The sequence below is a fragment of the Solanum lycopersicum genome, chromosome 10, assembly GCF_036512215.1.
Source record: "Solanum lycopersicum chromosome 10, SLM_r2.1".
NCBI lineage: Eukaryota > Viridiplantae > Streptophyta > Magnoliopsida > Solanales > Solanaceae > Solanum > Solanum lycopersicum.
The window spans coordinates 60,446,296-60,457,795 of record NC_090809.1 but is presented as its reverse complement, the minus strand read 5'-3'; the positions used below and the strand labels follow the sequence as shown (position 1 = coordinate 60,457,795).

At 45.4% G+C, this 11,500-nt stretch overlaps 1 protein-coding gene across 1 annotated transcript; it reads right to left on the bottom strand.

The window, feature by feature from the left end:
• Positions 1-1,869: 1,869 nt before the first annotated feature.
• Positions 1,870-10,185, bottom strand: LOC104644427 (uncharacterized). The gene is made up of 4 exons (XM_069290072.1): positions 9,721-10,185; positions 5,576-9,198; positions 3,139-5,330; positions 1,870-3,084 (listed from the first exon to the last, which is right to left on the bottom strand). The coding sequence occupies exons 1-4, from the start codon at positions 10,183-10,185 to the stop codon at positions 1,883-1,885; spliced, it is 7,482 nt and encodes a 2,493-aa protein (XP_069146173.1). The 3' UTR covers positions 1,870-1,882.
• Between the last annotated feature and the right edge of the window lie 1,315 nt (positions 10,186-11,500).

Here is an 11,500-nt window from a genome sequence, read left to right as displayed (position 1 = left end):
TTTCGACGAGGCATGAAATCTTCTCGTCATGCATGATCATTGACTCGCGATGCATGATTTCCGCGATGCATGATTCCGCGATGCATGAATTCCAGCGAGGCATAAATTCTTCTCGCGATGTATAAATTTCGACGAGGCATGAAATCTTCTCGTCATGCATGATTATTGACTCGCGATGCATGATTTCCGTGTTGCATGATTCCGCGATGCATGAATTCCAGCGAGGCATAAATTCTTCTCGCGATGTATAAATTTCGACGAGGCATGAAATCTTCTCGTCATGCATGATCATTGACTCGCGATGCATGATTTCCGCGATGCATGATTCCGCGATGCATGATTCCGCGATGCATGAATTCCAGCGAGGCATAAATTCTTCTCGCGATGTATAAATTTCGACGAGGCATGAAATCTTCTCGTCATGCATGATTATTGACTCGCGATGCATGATTTCCGCGATGCATGATTCCGCGATGCATGAATTCCAGCGAGGCATAAATTCTTCTCGCGATGTATAAATTCCGACGAGGCATGAAATCTTCTCGTCGTACATAATTATTTATATTACCCCCGTGAATAGTAACGGCAAGACGACCTCCAAATAATATATCGACTTGATCGATAATGATAAAAATAATAATTGCATAGCTGTCTCTTCTGAGGTAATGCATTGTCTTGATCGACAATAATCATCTTGCTTTGATAACGCGATGCAAATAGCGTCTTCTATAGAAATCGTGAAATCTTCGCTAAGATTCCTTTTGATCTACCTTTGAATCAGGCCAGGCACTTTGTAAATTTCATGTATTGGGGAATGGCTTGAAATAAACAAACACATTCACAAGCATCTTGGCATAAAGATATGAAATGCTTCTTGCTTTCAATAAAATCACCGGCTTTGGAGATAGTTTTCTCCTTCTCCGTATTCATCAGTCGGAAGAATTCGGCCGATTTCGAAGTGAAGCTATAAACCTGCATCCACAGAAAAATTGTCAGTTTTAAACATACTGATCTGTGTCGATCCCTTCGATTGTTTGCTCCTTGTCTTGCCGTCCTCGGTTGATTTCTCGGTTTCCCGACTCTTGATAGATAAGAAAATATCTTATGCCAAAACAGATGAAATATAAAAGGGAAATTTTTAAGAGAAGCAAGAAATTTTTTAAGAAATAGTATCTCGAAAAAGTCAATGCCAAGTCATGTCATGTCAGGCTTAACGAGCTTCTTTGAGTCCGACGCTTGTCGAATGAATTTCAGAGGCATTCCGGACTTGTGGGGAAGTCCCATGACGAAATTTTGAGGCCATCCTCAAAATTTCTGTCCCAGTTTAGTATCTTGTTCATCTTTCCATTGTAACCGAACAAATCTCGGAATTTTTGAGATCTTCTCAAAAATTCTGTCCCAGTCGCAAACTCGAAATGTCTTTAGTTTGATCCGCTGAGGAGAAGGTTCCTTTTGGAGAATTTTTGAGTCCCTCTCAAAAATTTTGTCCCAGTTTCTACTGTAGAGGGGGAAATAGAAATCTTACGAGAGGTATGACCGAGCCCTTGTGGCGCCTACGTATCCCGTTGAGGCAGGAATCAGGTCAAACGTAGTTCCCCTTAAAGGTTAACAAGAATAAAATTTACAAAGAAACCGACCGAAGCCGACAAAGGCCGCCTACGTATCTCATTCTTGAGAATTCAGGTCGAACGTAGTTCAGGTACAAAGAAATAGTAAAGGGGGGTAAATGGGGTGACCGAAGCCGACATAGGCCGCCTACGTATCTCATTCTCGAGAATTCAGGTCAGACGTAGTTCGTTACAAGAGGGATAAGAATTCAAGTTCGAACAAATACAAGCAAACAGAAGATTACAAGTAAATGATGGGAAATGCAAAACGAACTTCACGCGTAATATCTCTTGACAGCATCTGAGTTGATAGGTTTGGGCCACACAGCGCCATCCATCTCTGACAAGACTAAAGCACCTCCAGATAGTACTTTGCGGACCATGTAAGGACCTTGCCTGTTTGGTGCGAACTTTCCTTTGTACTCGTCTTGATGAGGAAAAATACGCTTAAGAACCAACTGACCAACTTCAAAATTTCTGGCTCTTACTCTTTTGTGAAAAGCGCGAGTCATTCTTTGTCTATACAACTGGCCATGACAAACAGCAACCATCCTCTTTTCATCAATCAAGGCTAGTTGATCAATCCGTTTGCTAACCCACTCAGCATTACTTAGCTCGGCTTCTTGGATGATCCTCAGTGACGGTATCTCGACTTCGACAGGTACGACTGCTTCTGTTCCGTATACTAGCAAGTATGGAGTAGCCCCAGTTGATGTTCTGACCGTCGTTCGATAACCCAGTAGAGCATATGGCAACATTTCATGCCAACCCCGCTGCTTGTCAATCATTTTCCTCAGAATCTTCTTGATGTTCTTGTTGGCGGCCTCTACAGCTCCGTTCATTTGAGGGCGATAAGCAGTTGACCTTCGGTGGATAATCTTAAATTGTTCACATATCTCTTTCATCAGATGACTGTTGAGATTTGCACCGTTATCAGTGATGACGGATTCTGGAACTCCAAATCGGCAGATCAAATTGTTGCGGACAAAGTCGGCCACCACTTTCTTGGTTACCGATTTGTAAGAGGCTGCTTCCACCCATTTGGTGAAATAATCGATGGCAACCAAAATAAATCTGTGTCCATTGGAAGCGGCCGGTTCTATAGGACCGATGACATCCATTCCCCAAGCTACAAATGGCCAAGGTGAACTCATAGCATTGAGTTCGTGAGGTGGCACCCTTATCAAATCTCCGTGCACTTGACATTTATGGCATTTTTGCATGAATTTGCAACAGTCGTTCTCCATAGTCATCCAGAAGTAACCGGCTCGAAGGACTTTTCTTGCCAAGGTAAGCCCGTTCATATGTGTGCCACAGACTCCAGCATGTATCTGTTCAATAAGCCTCACGGCTTCAGCAGCATCCACGCATCTCAAAAGACCCAAATCTGGAGTCCTCCTGTAAAGGACTTCTCCATTCAAAAAGAAATTGAGAGCCATACGACGTATCGACTTCTTTTGATTAGATGTGGCGTCTTCTGGATATGTCCCAGACTCCAAATACCTCTTTATGTCGAAGTACCAAGGCAAACCATCTGGTTCTGATTCCACGTGTGAACAATGGACTGGGTGCTCCTTCAAATCTATATCCAGCGGGTCGATGTAATCAATATCTGGATGTTTGATCATTGAAGCGATGGTGGCAAGAGCATCAGCTAATTCATTCTGTATTCGGGGAGTATGTCTGAACTCGATCTTGCGAAACCTTTTACACAGGTTTTGCACATATTGTACATAAGGTACAATCTTTGGGTTCTTCACAGCCCATTCTCCTTGAACCTGATGGATCAAGAGGTCTGAATCTCCAATAACCAGTAACTCGTAAACATTCATGTCAACGGCCATTTTCAAACCGAGAATGCAAGCTTCATACTCAGCCATGTTGTTTGTGCAGTTGAACCGTAGCTTAGCCGCCATAGGATAGTGCTGACCAGATTCTGATACCAAGACTGCTCCAACACCTTTACCCTGGTGATTCACCGCTCCATCAAAGAATAATCTCCAACCTGGATAAACTTCAGAGATATCTTCACCCACAAATGACACTTCTTCATCGTGAAAATATGTCTTGAGAGGTTCATACTCTTCATCAACGGGATTTTCCGCAAGATGATCAGCCAAAGCTTGTGCTTTTATTGCCTTCTGAGTCACGTACACGATGTCAAACTCACTCAACAGCATTTGCCATTTAGCCAGCTTCCCGGTCGGCATCGCTTTCTGGAAAATATACTTCAATGGATCCATTCTGGAGATAAGATATGTAGTATACGAAGACAAATAGTGCCTCAGCTTCTGGGCAAGCCATGTCAGAGCACAGCATGTTCTTTCCAGCAAAGTGTAACGAGACTCGTACGGAGTAAACTTCTTGCTGATGTAGTAGATAGCTTTTTCCTTCTTCCCTGTCTCGTCGTGTTGACCAAGTACACATCCAAAGGCGTTATCCGAGACAGACAAATATAGCAACAAAGGACTCCCTTCTCGTGGAGGAACCAATACTGGTGGGTTAGACAAGTAGCTCTTGATAGCGTCGAAAGCGGTCTGGCACTCCTCAGTCCACTTAGTTGGGGCATCTTTCTTCAGCAACTTGAAGATAGGCTCACATACCACCGTCGATTGTGCTATAAAGCGACTGATATAGTTTAACCTCCCTAAGAAGCTCATCACCTCTTTTCTCGTCTTCGGCGGAGGTAACTCCTGAATTGCTTTGATCTTGGAAGGGTCGAGCTCAATACCTCTTCTGCTGACTATAAACCCTAACAATTTCCCAGCTGGGACTCCAAAAGCACACTTGGCGGGATTTAGCTTCAAGTTGTACCTACGCAAACGTTCAAAGAATTTTCGCAGGTGTGTCAAATGATCCGAACTCTCGCGGGATTTAATTATGACGTCGTCCACGTACACTTCAATTTCCTTGTGAATCATGTCGTGGAAGATAGTCATCATGGCTCTCATGTAAGTGGCACCGGCGTTTTTGAGCCCAAACGGCATCACCCTGTAGTGATATACCCCCCAAGGTGTGATGAAGGCCGTTTTCTCCGCGTCTTCTCCATCCATCAGAATCTGGTGATAACCCGCGTAACAATCCACAAATGACTGCATCTCATGTTTGGCACAGTTATCAATCAGAATATGGATATTTGGCAACGGGAAATTATCCTTTGGACTAGCCTTGTTGAGATCTCTGTAATCAACGCAAATCCTGATTTTTCCATCTTTCTTGGCGACCGGAACGACATTCGCCAACCAGGTGGGATATTGCGTTACTTCTACCAACCGGGACTCTATCTGCTTGGTGATTTCCTCCTTAATCTTCAAACTCAACTCAGGCTTGAATTTCCGAGTCTTTTGCTTCACTGGCTCGAACCCTGGGTTGATAGGCAGCTTATGAGATACGACATCGGTACTCAGCCCCTGCATGTCACTGACCTCCCAAACAAACACATCGCTGTATTCGGCAAGCAAATGAATCAGGCTCTCCTTCTGAGTTTCATTCAGGTGAGTGCTGATCTTAACCTCTTTGACACATTCTGAATCTCCCAAATTTACCGTCTCTGTTTCCTCCAGATTCGGTTTATGTTGATTCTCGAACTGTCGAAACTCTTCTACTACATAGTCTGGTTCCCCACTTTCTTCGTCGTAGTCGTCAGCCTCATCGTCATTTACCTCATTTTGTTCGTTTAGCTCATGACATGACATGACGTTGGCAGGTTTGTAACTTACGTTACTGAAATCATAAACAGACAAAATTAGAAAAGTAAAACATAACAAGCAATCGAACAAACAAAGTCAAAATAAGGAGGCTTTCATTTAAATTGAATCAAGATGCAAAGTTGGGTCATGGCACAAGGCCACGTCGCCCTTTAAACAATCATAACAAAATTCAAAATCAAGAAAATGCAGAAATGGTGGGTCTCGGGCCTCTTCCGAACGACCACCGATTTTGGCATGCACAAAGTAATTCCTTTCTACCCAAAAGTTCGGGACATCAGGATTGGTGTGGACGTCCAATTCTTCAGCATCTCCCCCGGTTCAGCATCGCGAAAGCCAGCTGGCTCAGCCTCCTCCTCTATGACGGCATTGATCTCCTTGAACAGGTCACAGATTCCTTCCCCGTCGTCTTCAGGCTCGGCGTGCTCCCGAACTGGAAAGGAGTGATAGAGATACGGGATCGGCTTAGTCAACTCTTGATCCCTCCTCCTCTTCATCTTCATATCATCATCTGTGGGGATGTACCCCAAACCATACTTCAACCCCTGAGCAAAGACCGGAACAGGCTCGATAATTCCTTGGGAATCTCTTCCCAATCCGAAACCTGGCTCGAACCCATTTTGCAGCATCACCGTGGCTATCATTTTGTACACGGTTGGCATGGAGTTGAGGGCCAAATCTTGGTTGGTGGCATTCACCAGCTCCACCGTGTAAAAGTCTGCGCCTTGCGGCATCTCATCAATGACCGACACCTGCTTGCCCGAGCGACTTCCCTCGCCGTGAATCACTAACTCTTCATTTTTCCACACAAGTTTCATCATCTGATGGAGAGTAGAGGGGACGGCTCCAGCCATGTGGATAAACGGCCTTCCCAAAAGAAGGTTGTAGCTAGTGTCTATGTCCAATACTTGGAATTGCGCACTGAACTCTGCGGGGCCCATTTGAAGGGTCAAAGTCACAGCCCCCAAGGTGTCTCTTTGCACACCATCAAATGCCCTTACATTGACCTGATTCTGCTCCAGTTTCCCAAGGTCAAAATTTAGTTGCCTCAACGTCGTCAATGGGCAAATATTCAAACCGGACCCATCATCTACCAAAACACAGTTGACAACCTTTCCACGACATATCACGGTAATGTGTAGCGCTTTGTTGTGGGATCTTCCTTCGACTGGCAACTCATCGTCACAAAAGCTGATCCGGTGCCCCCGAATGACTTGATGAATCATAGCGGCCACGTTATCACTACTTGTACCTGAGGGTACGTATGTATCATCAAGAGCTTTCATTAAGGCCTGCCTGTGGGACTGAGAGCTCATCAGCAAGGCCCACACGGAGATCTGAGCCGGAGTCTTCTCTAAATGTTTGACGATGGAATAGTCCTTCGGTTGCATCCTTCTCCAGAATTCTTCTGCTTCCCCCTCGCTTATCGGCCTCTTAGCATGGTCCTTCTTCTGTCCTCCGAGAGCAAGCTCATCAGGAGTGTAGCACCTTCCGGACCTGGTCATGCCTTGGGCCACGGCAGTTTCAATGACAAATTTGGGCTTAACGAGGGTTTTCGAAGGCACCAAGGCAACAGCCTTTGCAGGTGTCAGAATAACAAACTTCCTCCTCTCTTTGACACTTAAAGAAGCGACAGCCCTTTCCAAGTCCTCATTCATAATAGGGGTAATCATCTTTGTTCCACACCCGTCTTCATCCGTTTCAATCATATTAAGGTTGTCACCTCCATGATTCGGCAACGGATTTGTGTTGACGTTTGGCACTGCCGGTTGAAGAGAAACTACCTCCTGATCGATCAGGTCTTGGATTTTGTGCTTAAGGTTGATGCAATCTTCCGTGTCATGTCCAACACTGTTGGAATGATAAGCACACCTTTGATCTGGCCTGTAGAACTTTGAGTTGACATCCCCGGGTTTGGGCCCCACAGGGTGGATGTATCCATCTGCGGCTAGCCTCTCAAATAGTTTGGTCCAGCTTTCAGCAAGTGTGGTAAAGTTCCTTGAAGGCCTTTTTTCAAATCTCGGACGGGAAGTATCATAACCGCTTTGCCGAGGGGGAGGCACCCGCTGATAATTTGGGGTATTTGTACGAGGAGCTTGGCTCCGGGGATAAGGGTTTGCCTGGAAATTTGGCATTGGAGCTTGGTAATTCGGGAGGGGGTCCTGGTATAATGGAGCTTGGACTTGATAAGTGGGCGGAGGTGGTCGGTAGCTCGACTGTACGTTGGCACAGTTGGGAGCAATATTCTGATAAGGGGATGGGATCTGGTATGGTTGAGGGTAATTTGGGTATATGGGAGAAAAATTTTGGAGATTAGAGGGTGTACTTTGGTATGACGAAATTTGAGCATTCTGATAGGTGGGGACAGTATTGTGGTTACTAGGATGATTGGGTTGTGGGTAGTTGGATCGGTGGGACTTTGGGGAAGGCCTGGAACGATCTTGGGAATGTGACGGGTTTCTAGGGGTTTTTCTTCCCCCATACGAGACAGCGGCAACTTCCTCTCTTCGCTTTCTTATCAATCCTGAAGACCCAGGCGACGCAGATACACGGGCTATCTTCCCCGATTTTAGACCATCTTCGATAGTCTCACCGACTTTGACTATCTCAGCGAATTTAGCTCCGACCAGCAACATGATTCTATCATAGTACTCAGGCTCCTGTACCCGCACGAACACTTCCACAATCTCTTTCTCGGTCATGGGTGGCCTTACCCTCGCCGCTTCTTTCCTCCACCTATAGGCAAATTCCCTATAGCTTTCAGTTGGTTTCTGCTTCATCTTCTCTAGAGAATACCGATCGGGCACTATTTCAACATTGTAGGCGAATCGGTCAATGAAGTCCTTAGCCAATGCATTCCAACTGGGCCACTGCCTGGTTTCATGTGAAGTAAACCACTCGAGGGCCTCTCCACACAGACTTCGGCTGAAAAGCCGCATCAACAAGGCCTCATCCCTGCCAACTCCCACGAGCTGGTCACAATACGCTCTCAAATGCGCCATAGGATTGCCCACTCCTCCGAAGGTGTCAAACTTCGGAATTTTAAAACCTTCGGGAAGGTTCAAATCTGGATGGATGCACAATTCTGCGTAGCTAAGTCCGACGGCGTCTGGGATGCACTGCAGCTCTTTCATAGCCCTTTTGATTTCTTCCTTTATATCGATCTTCACTTCTTCTTTCGCCTTCCATTCTCTTTCCTGTTCTTCATAGTGATCCAACTCAGAACCGTGCACCTCGTGCTCGGCAGGAACGGGAACTTGGAAGGTGGCTCTTTTTGGTAGGGGCGGAGCTATAGAGGGACTTGGAATGTTTTGGGCGGTCTGGTAGTTTTGTGGGTAGGCCTGAGGATTGGTGTTCTGACTCAAATGCGGATGAAATGCTTGGGTATTGAAGGCAGTTTGAGTTTGGTTTTGATTTTGTGGCAGTGGGGCAGTTTGAGTATTCTGAGGATGGGGTGGTATTTGAGGGTGGTTATTTGGAAGAGGTGAAGGAGTTTGGTAAGATGCAGAAGCGTATTGAGGGTTTTGGGTTGTGAGGTCAATCACAGACGGATTATGCACAGGTGTAGAAGGCTGGTTCTGAGTTGGATCTATGTTTGATGAAGGGAAGTAGACCGGAGGTCTTGCATCAGCAATATTAGTACCAAATCCAGGTGGAGGCGCATCCTGTCTCCGTTGCATTTCAACTTTCATTTCAGCAATCTGTTGCATCAGCTGCATGATCAATTCGTTCTGTTCCACTACAGTGGGCTGAGCCACCACAACGTCAGTAAGATGCCCTTCGTCATTGTTGTCTCCCATAACTGTTTTTCCTTTGTCTGAATTTGATCGAGGGAAGGAATCTGTAGGACCTTTCGATCTGGTGAAGTAAGGATGATCTGCTAGCTTTATTGACACAGATCAGTAAAAAGGTACCTGAGAGGTAAAAACAACTCAAAGGCAAATTTGTTAGTGCATATCCAGAGTACAAAATGCATAATATCGCACATAAAACAGATAAGCACACAAGTCGTTTTGTTTGAGGATATCTTAACCCACGAATAAGGACGGATATATATTTTGAACAAACAGGAATTTGTTTGTTTGGCGCTATCTTGGGAAATCTGAATCACGTTGAGCTATGGTCTTCTTGCAGCTGCTTTGCGACGTCCGTTGATCTTATCTTCGTATCTCCGAAACATGGAGGAGAATGAAAATTTTCTGTGATAGGGGCCGGGCCGGGAAGGCTGCCTACGTATCTCACGGGGAGAATTCAGGCCCAACGTAGTTCGGATTTTAGGATGAAAATTTTCCATTCATTCTTTCGTTGTGATTACAAGGGAATTGAAAAAACAACATTGAGATTTCTAGAAGACCACATTCGGAGATTTCGTGTCTTGTGGCTGCGTCATTCCTTTCCTTTCAGACAGTCGGAAATGGAGGCTTGTAGACTATTTCTTCTTCATCATCCTCCTCAGTCACTTCACGGTCGGGGCCACTGTTATCTGCTCCCAGATCATGGGCGAGGTATTTTCCGCCCTTTGGGTCGCTATGGGTCGCCAATTCCTCGTCGAGCGCCGCGTTTCTGTCCAACAACACAGCAGTCTCGATATCTATCTTCGCCTCTCTCGCCTTTCCTTCGTGTATCTCCAAACGAAGCAAGTTCAACCTTTTCCTTAGGCTTTCGGTTTCCATCTCAACCTCCTTCTTTCTCTTTATCTGTGACGCCAGATCTTCATCCAATGTTGTGACCGCAGCTTTGTAGATCGCCGTGGTCGCGTCTACTTTGAGTCCTTCCTCCTTAACCCTCTGAATCTCTCGAGTGACTCGCTCGATCTTTCTTCGCAATTCCTCCTCAGTGAGCTCCGTCTGGACGTTCTTGCCTTTGTCCATAGCGGTGATTCAACTTTCCTGAGATGATAGAGCGGTATTTAGGATTTATGGTATGGATTTTGTGTGAGAAACTTGAGACTCGGGAATTTTGGTCGGACAATTGTAATGTTGGCTTCTGTATACTCTTTAGGATTTTGGCTAGGAGTGGGTTTACGATATCCTCAATCAAAGCAACATAACACATAAACATTTAAACAAATATATCGTGTCCTAAACATGCATGTGACCCTTTTGTGCCAAGGGTAGGCCTAGCGATCTGAAGGATGTATTGCGCCATTTAAATAAGTAATTGTACCCCCGAAACAAATTTCACTAGATGTCATAGCGTTCATTACACAATCAAAATTAAACGGGATATATCTTGGGAAGGGGATGTAGTGCAAATACACATATAAAATCAATCCCACGCAGGGGAGTTAAAAGGTCGATGATCCAGCTCCTCTTCTGGCCTTCTCCACTTCTTCTCGGATAATGCATTTGCTGGTGAACACGTATGGCTCAGCGAACGCAGCTTTGGAAGATGTTGGTACGGCTTGTAAGGTGTTCATCTGCTCGTCCAAAACAGTGTCCAAACGCATTAGACAAGTCCTTGTGTCAGCTAATTCTTGTGACATTACGGCCAAAACTCTCTGATTTTCTAATTCCCGGAGTTGGTATGCTTGCTCTTTTTGTTGAAATTCCTGTTCTTTCTTATAGAATTCCTGCTCCCTTCGGTCCCACTCTTGCTGAAAATGGTACGCGTGAATCTGAAGCCTTGTCTCCACATCTTCGATTTTCCGACTCGTGCGTGGTGTTGGATCCACTACACCACGCAAATCTTTGTGCAACCATGTCTTGTATTCGTCGATATACCCAGCTCCATACCTGTCTTCGGTGACCTCCCGCTTCATGTTGACGCGTCCGGCCCATTCCTGGAGGATAATTTTAGCGAAAGGTATTTTGTCCTTCTCGTTGTAATCAACAATGAAAGAGCTGGCATCTCCTTGGGCGGGTATGATTTGGACTTTCCCAAATTGCCGCATTACTCGTGTCGGGTTGTAAGGACGCAATCCTCTGATGCCGGGAAGGACTAAAAATGGCAATTTGGCCCCTTGTGCTGCTATCATCTGAGACCTGAAGCTCGGTAATACCCATTGTATGTCTCCTTCTTTCAAATTGTAAAACACCTTTGCCCACGCATCCCTGGTGGTGTGAATTGGAAATTTACGGATACTCAAGTAGAACTCATAATTATCGAGAGGACTTGTTTGACTTGGTTCGGCCAAACCCTGTAGCTGGGGGTTGTCTCTTTTGCATAGATGCTCCGTCAACCACC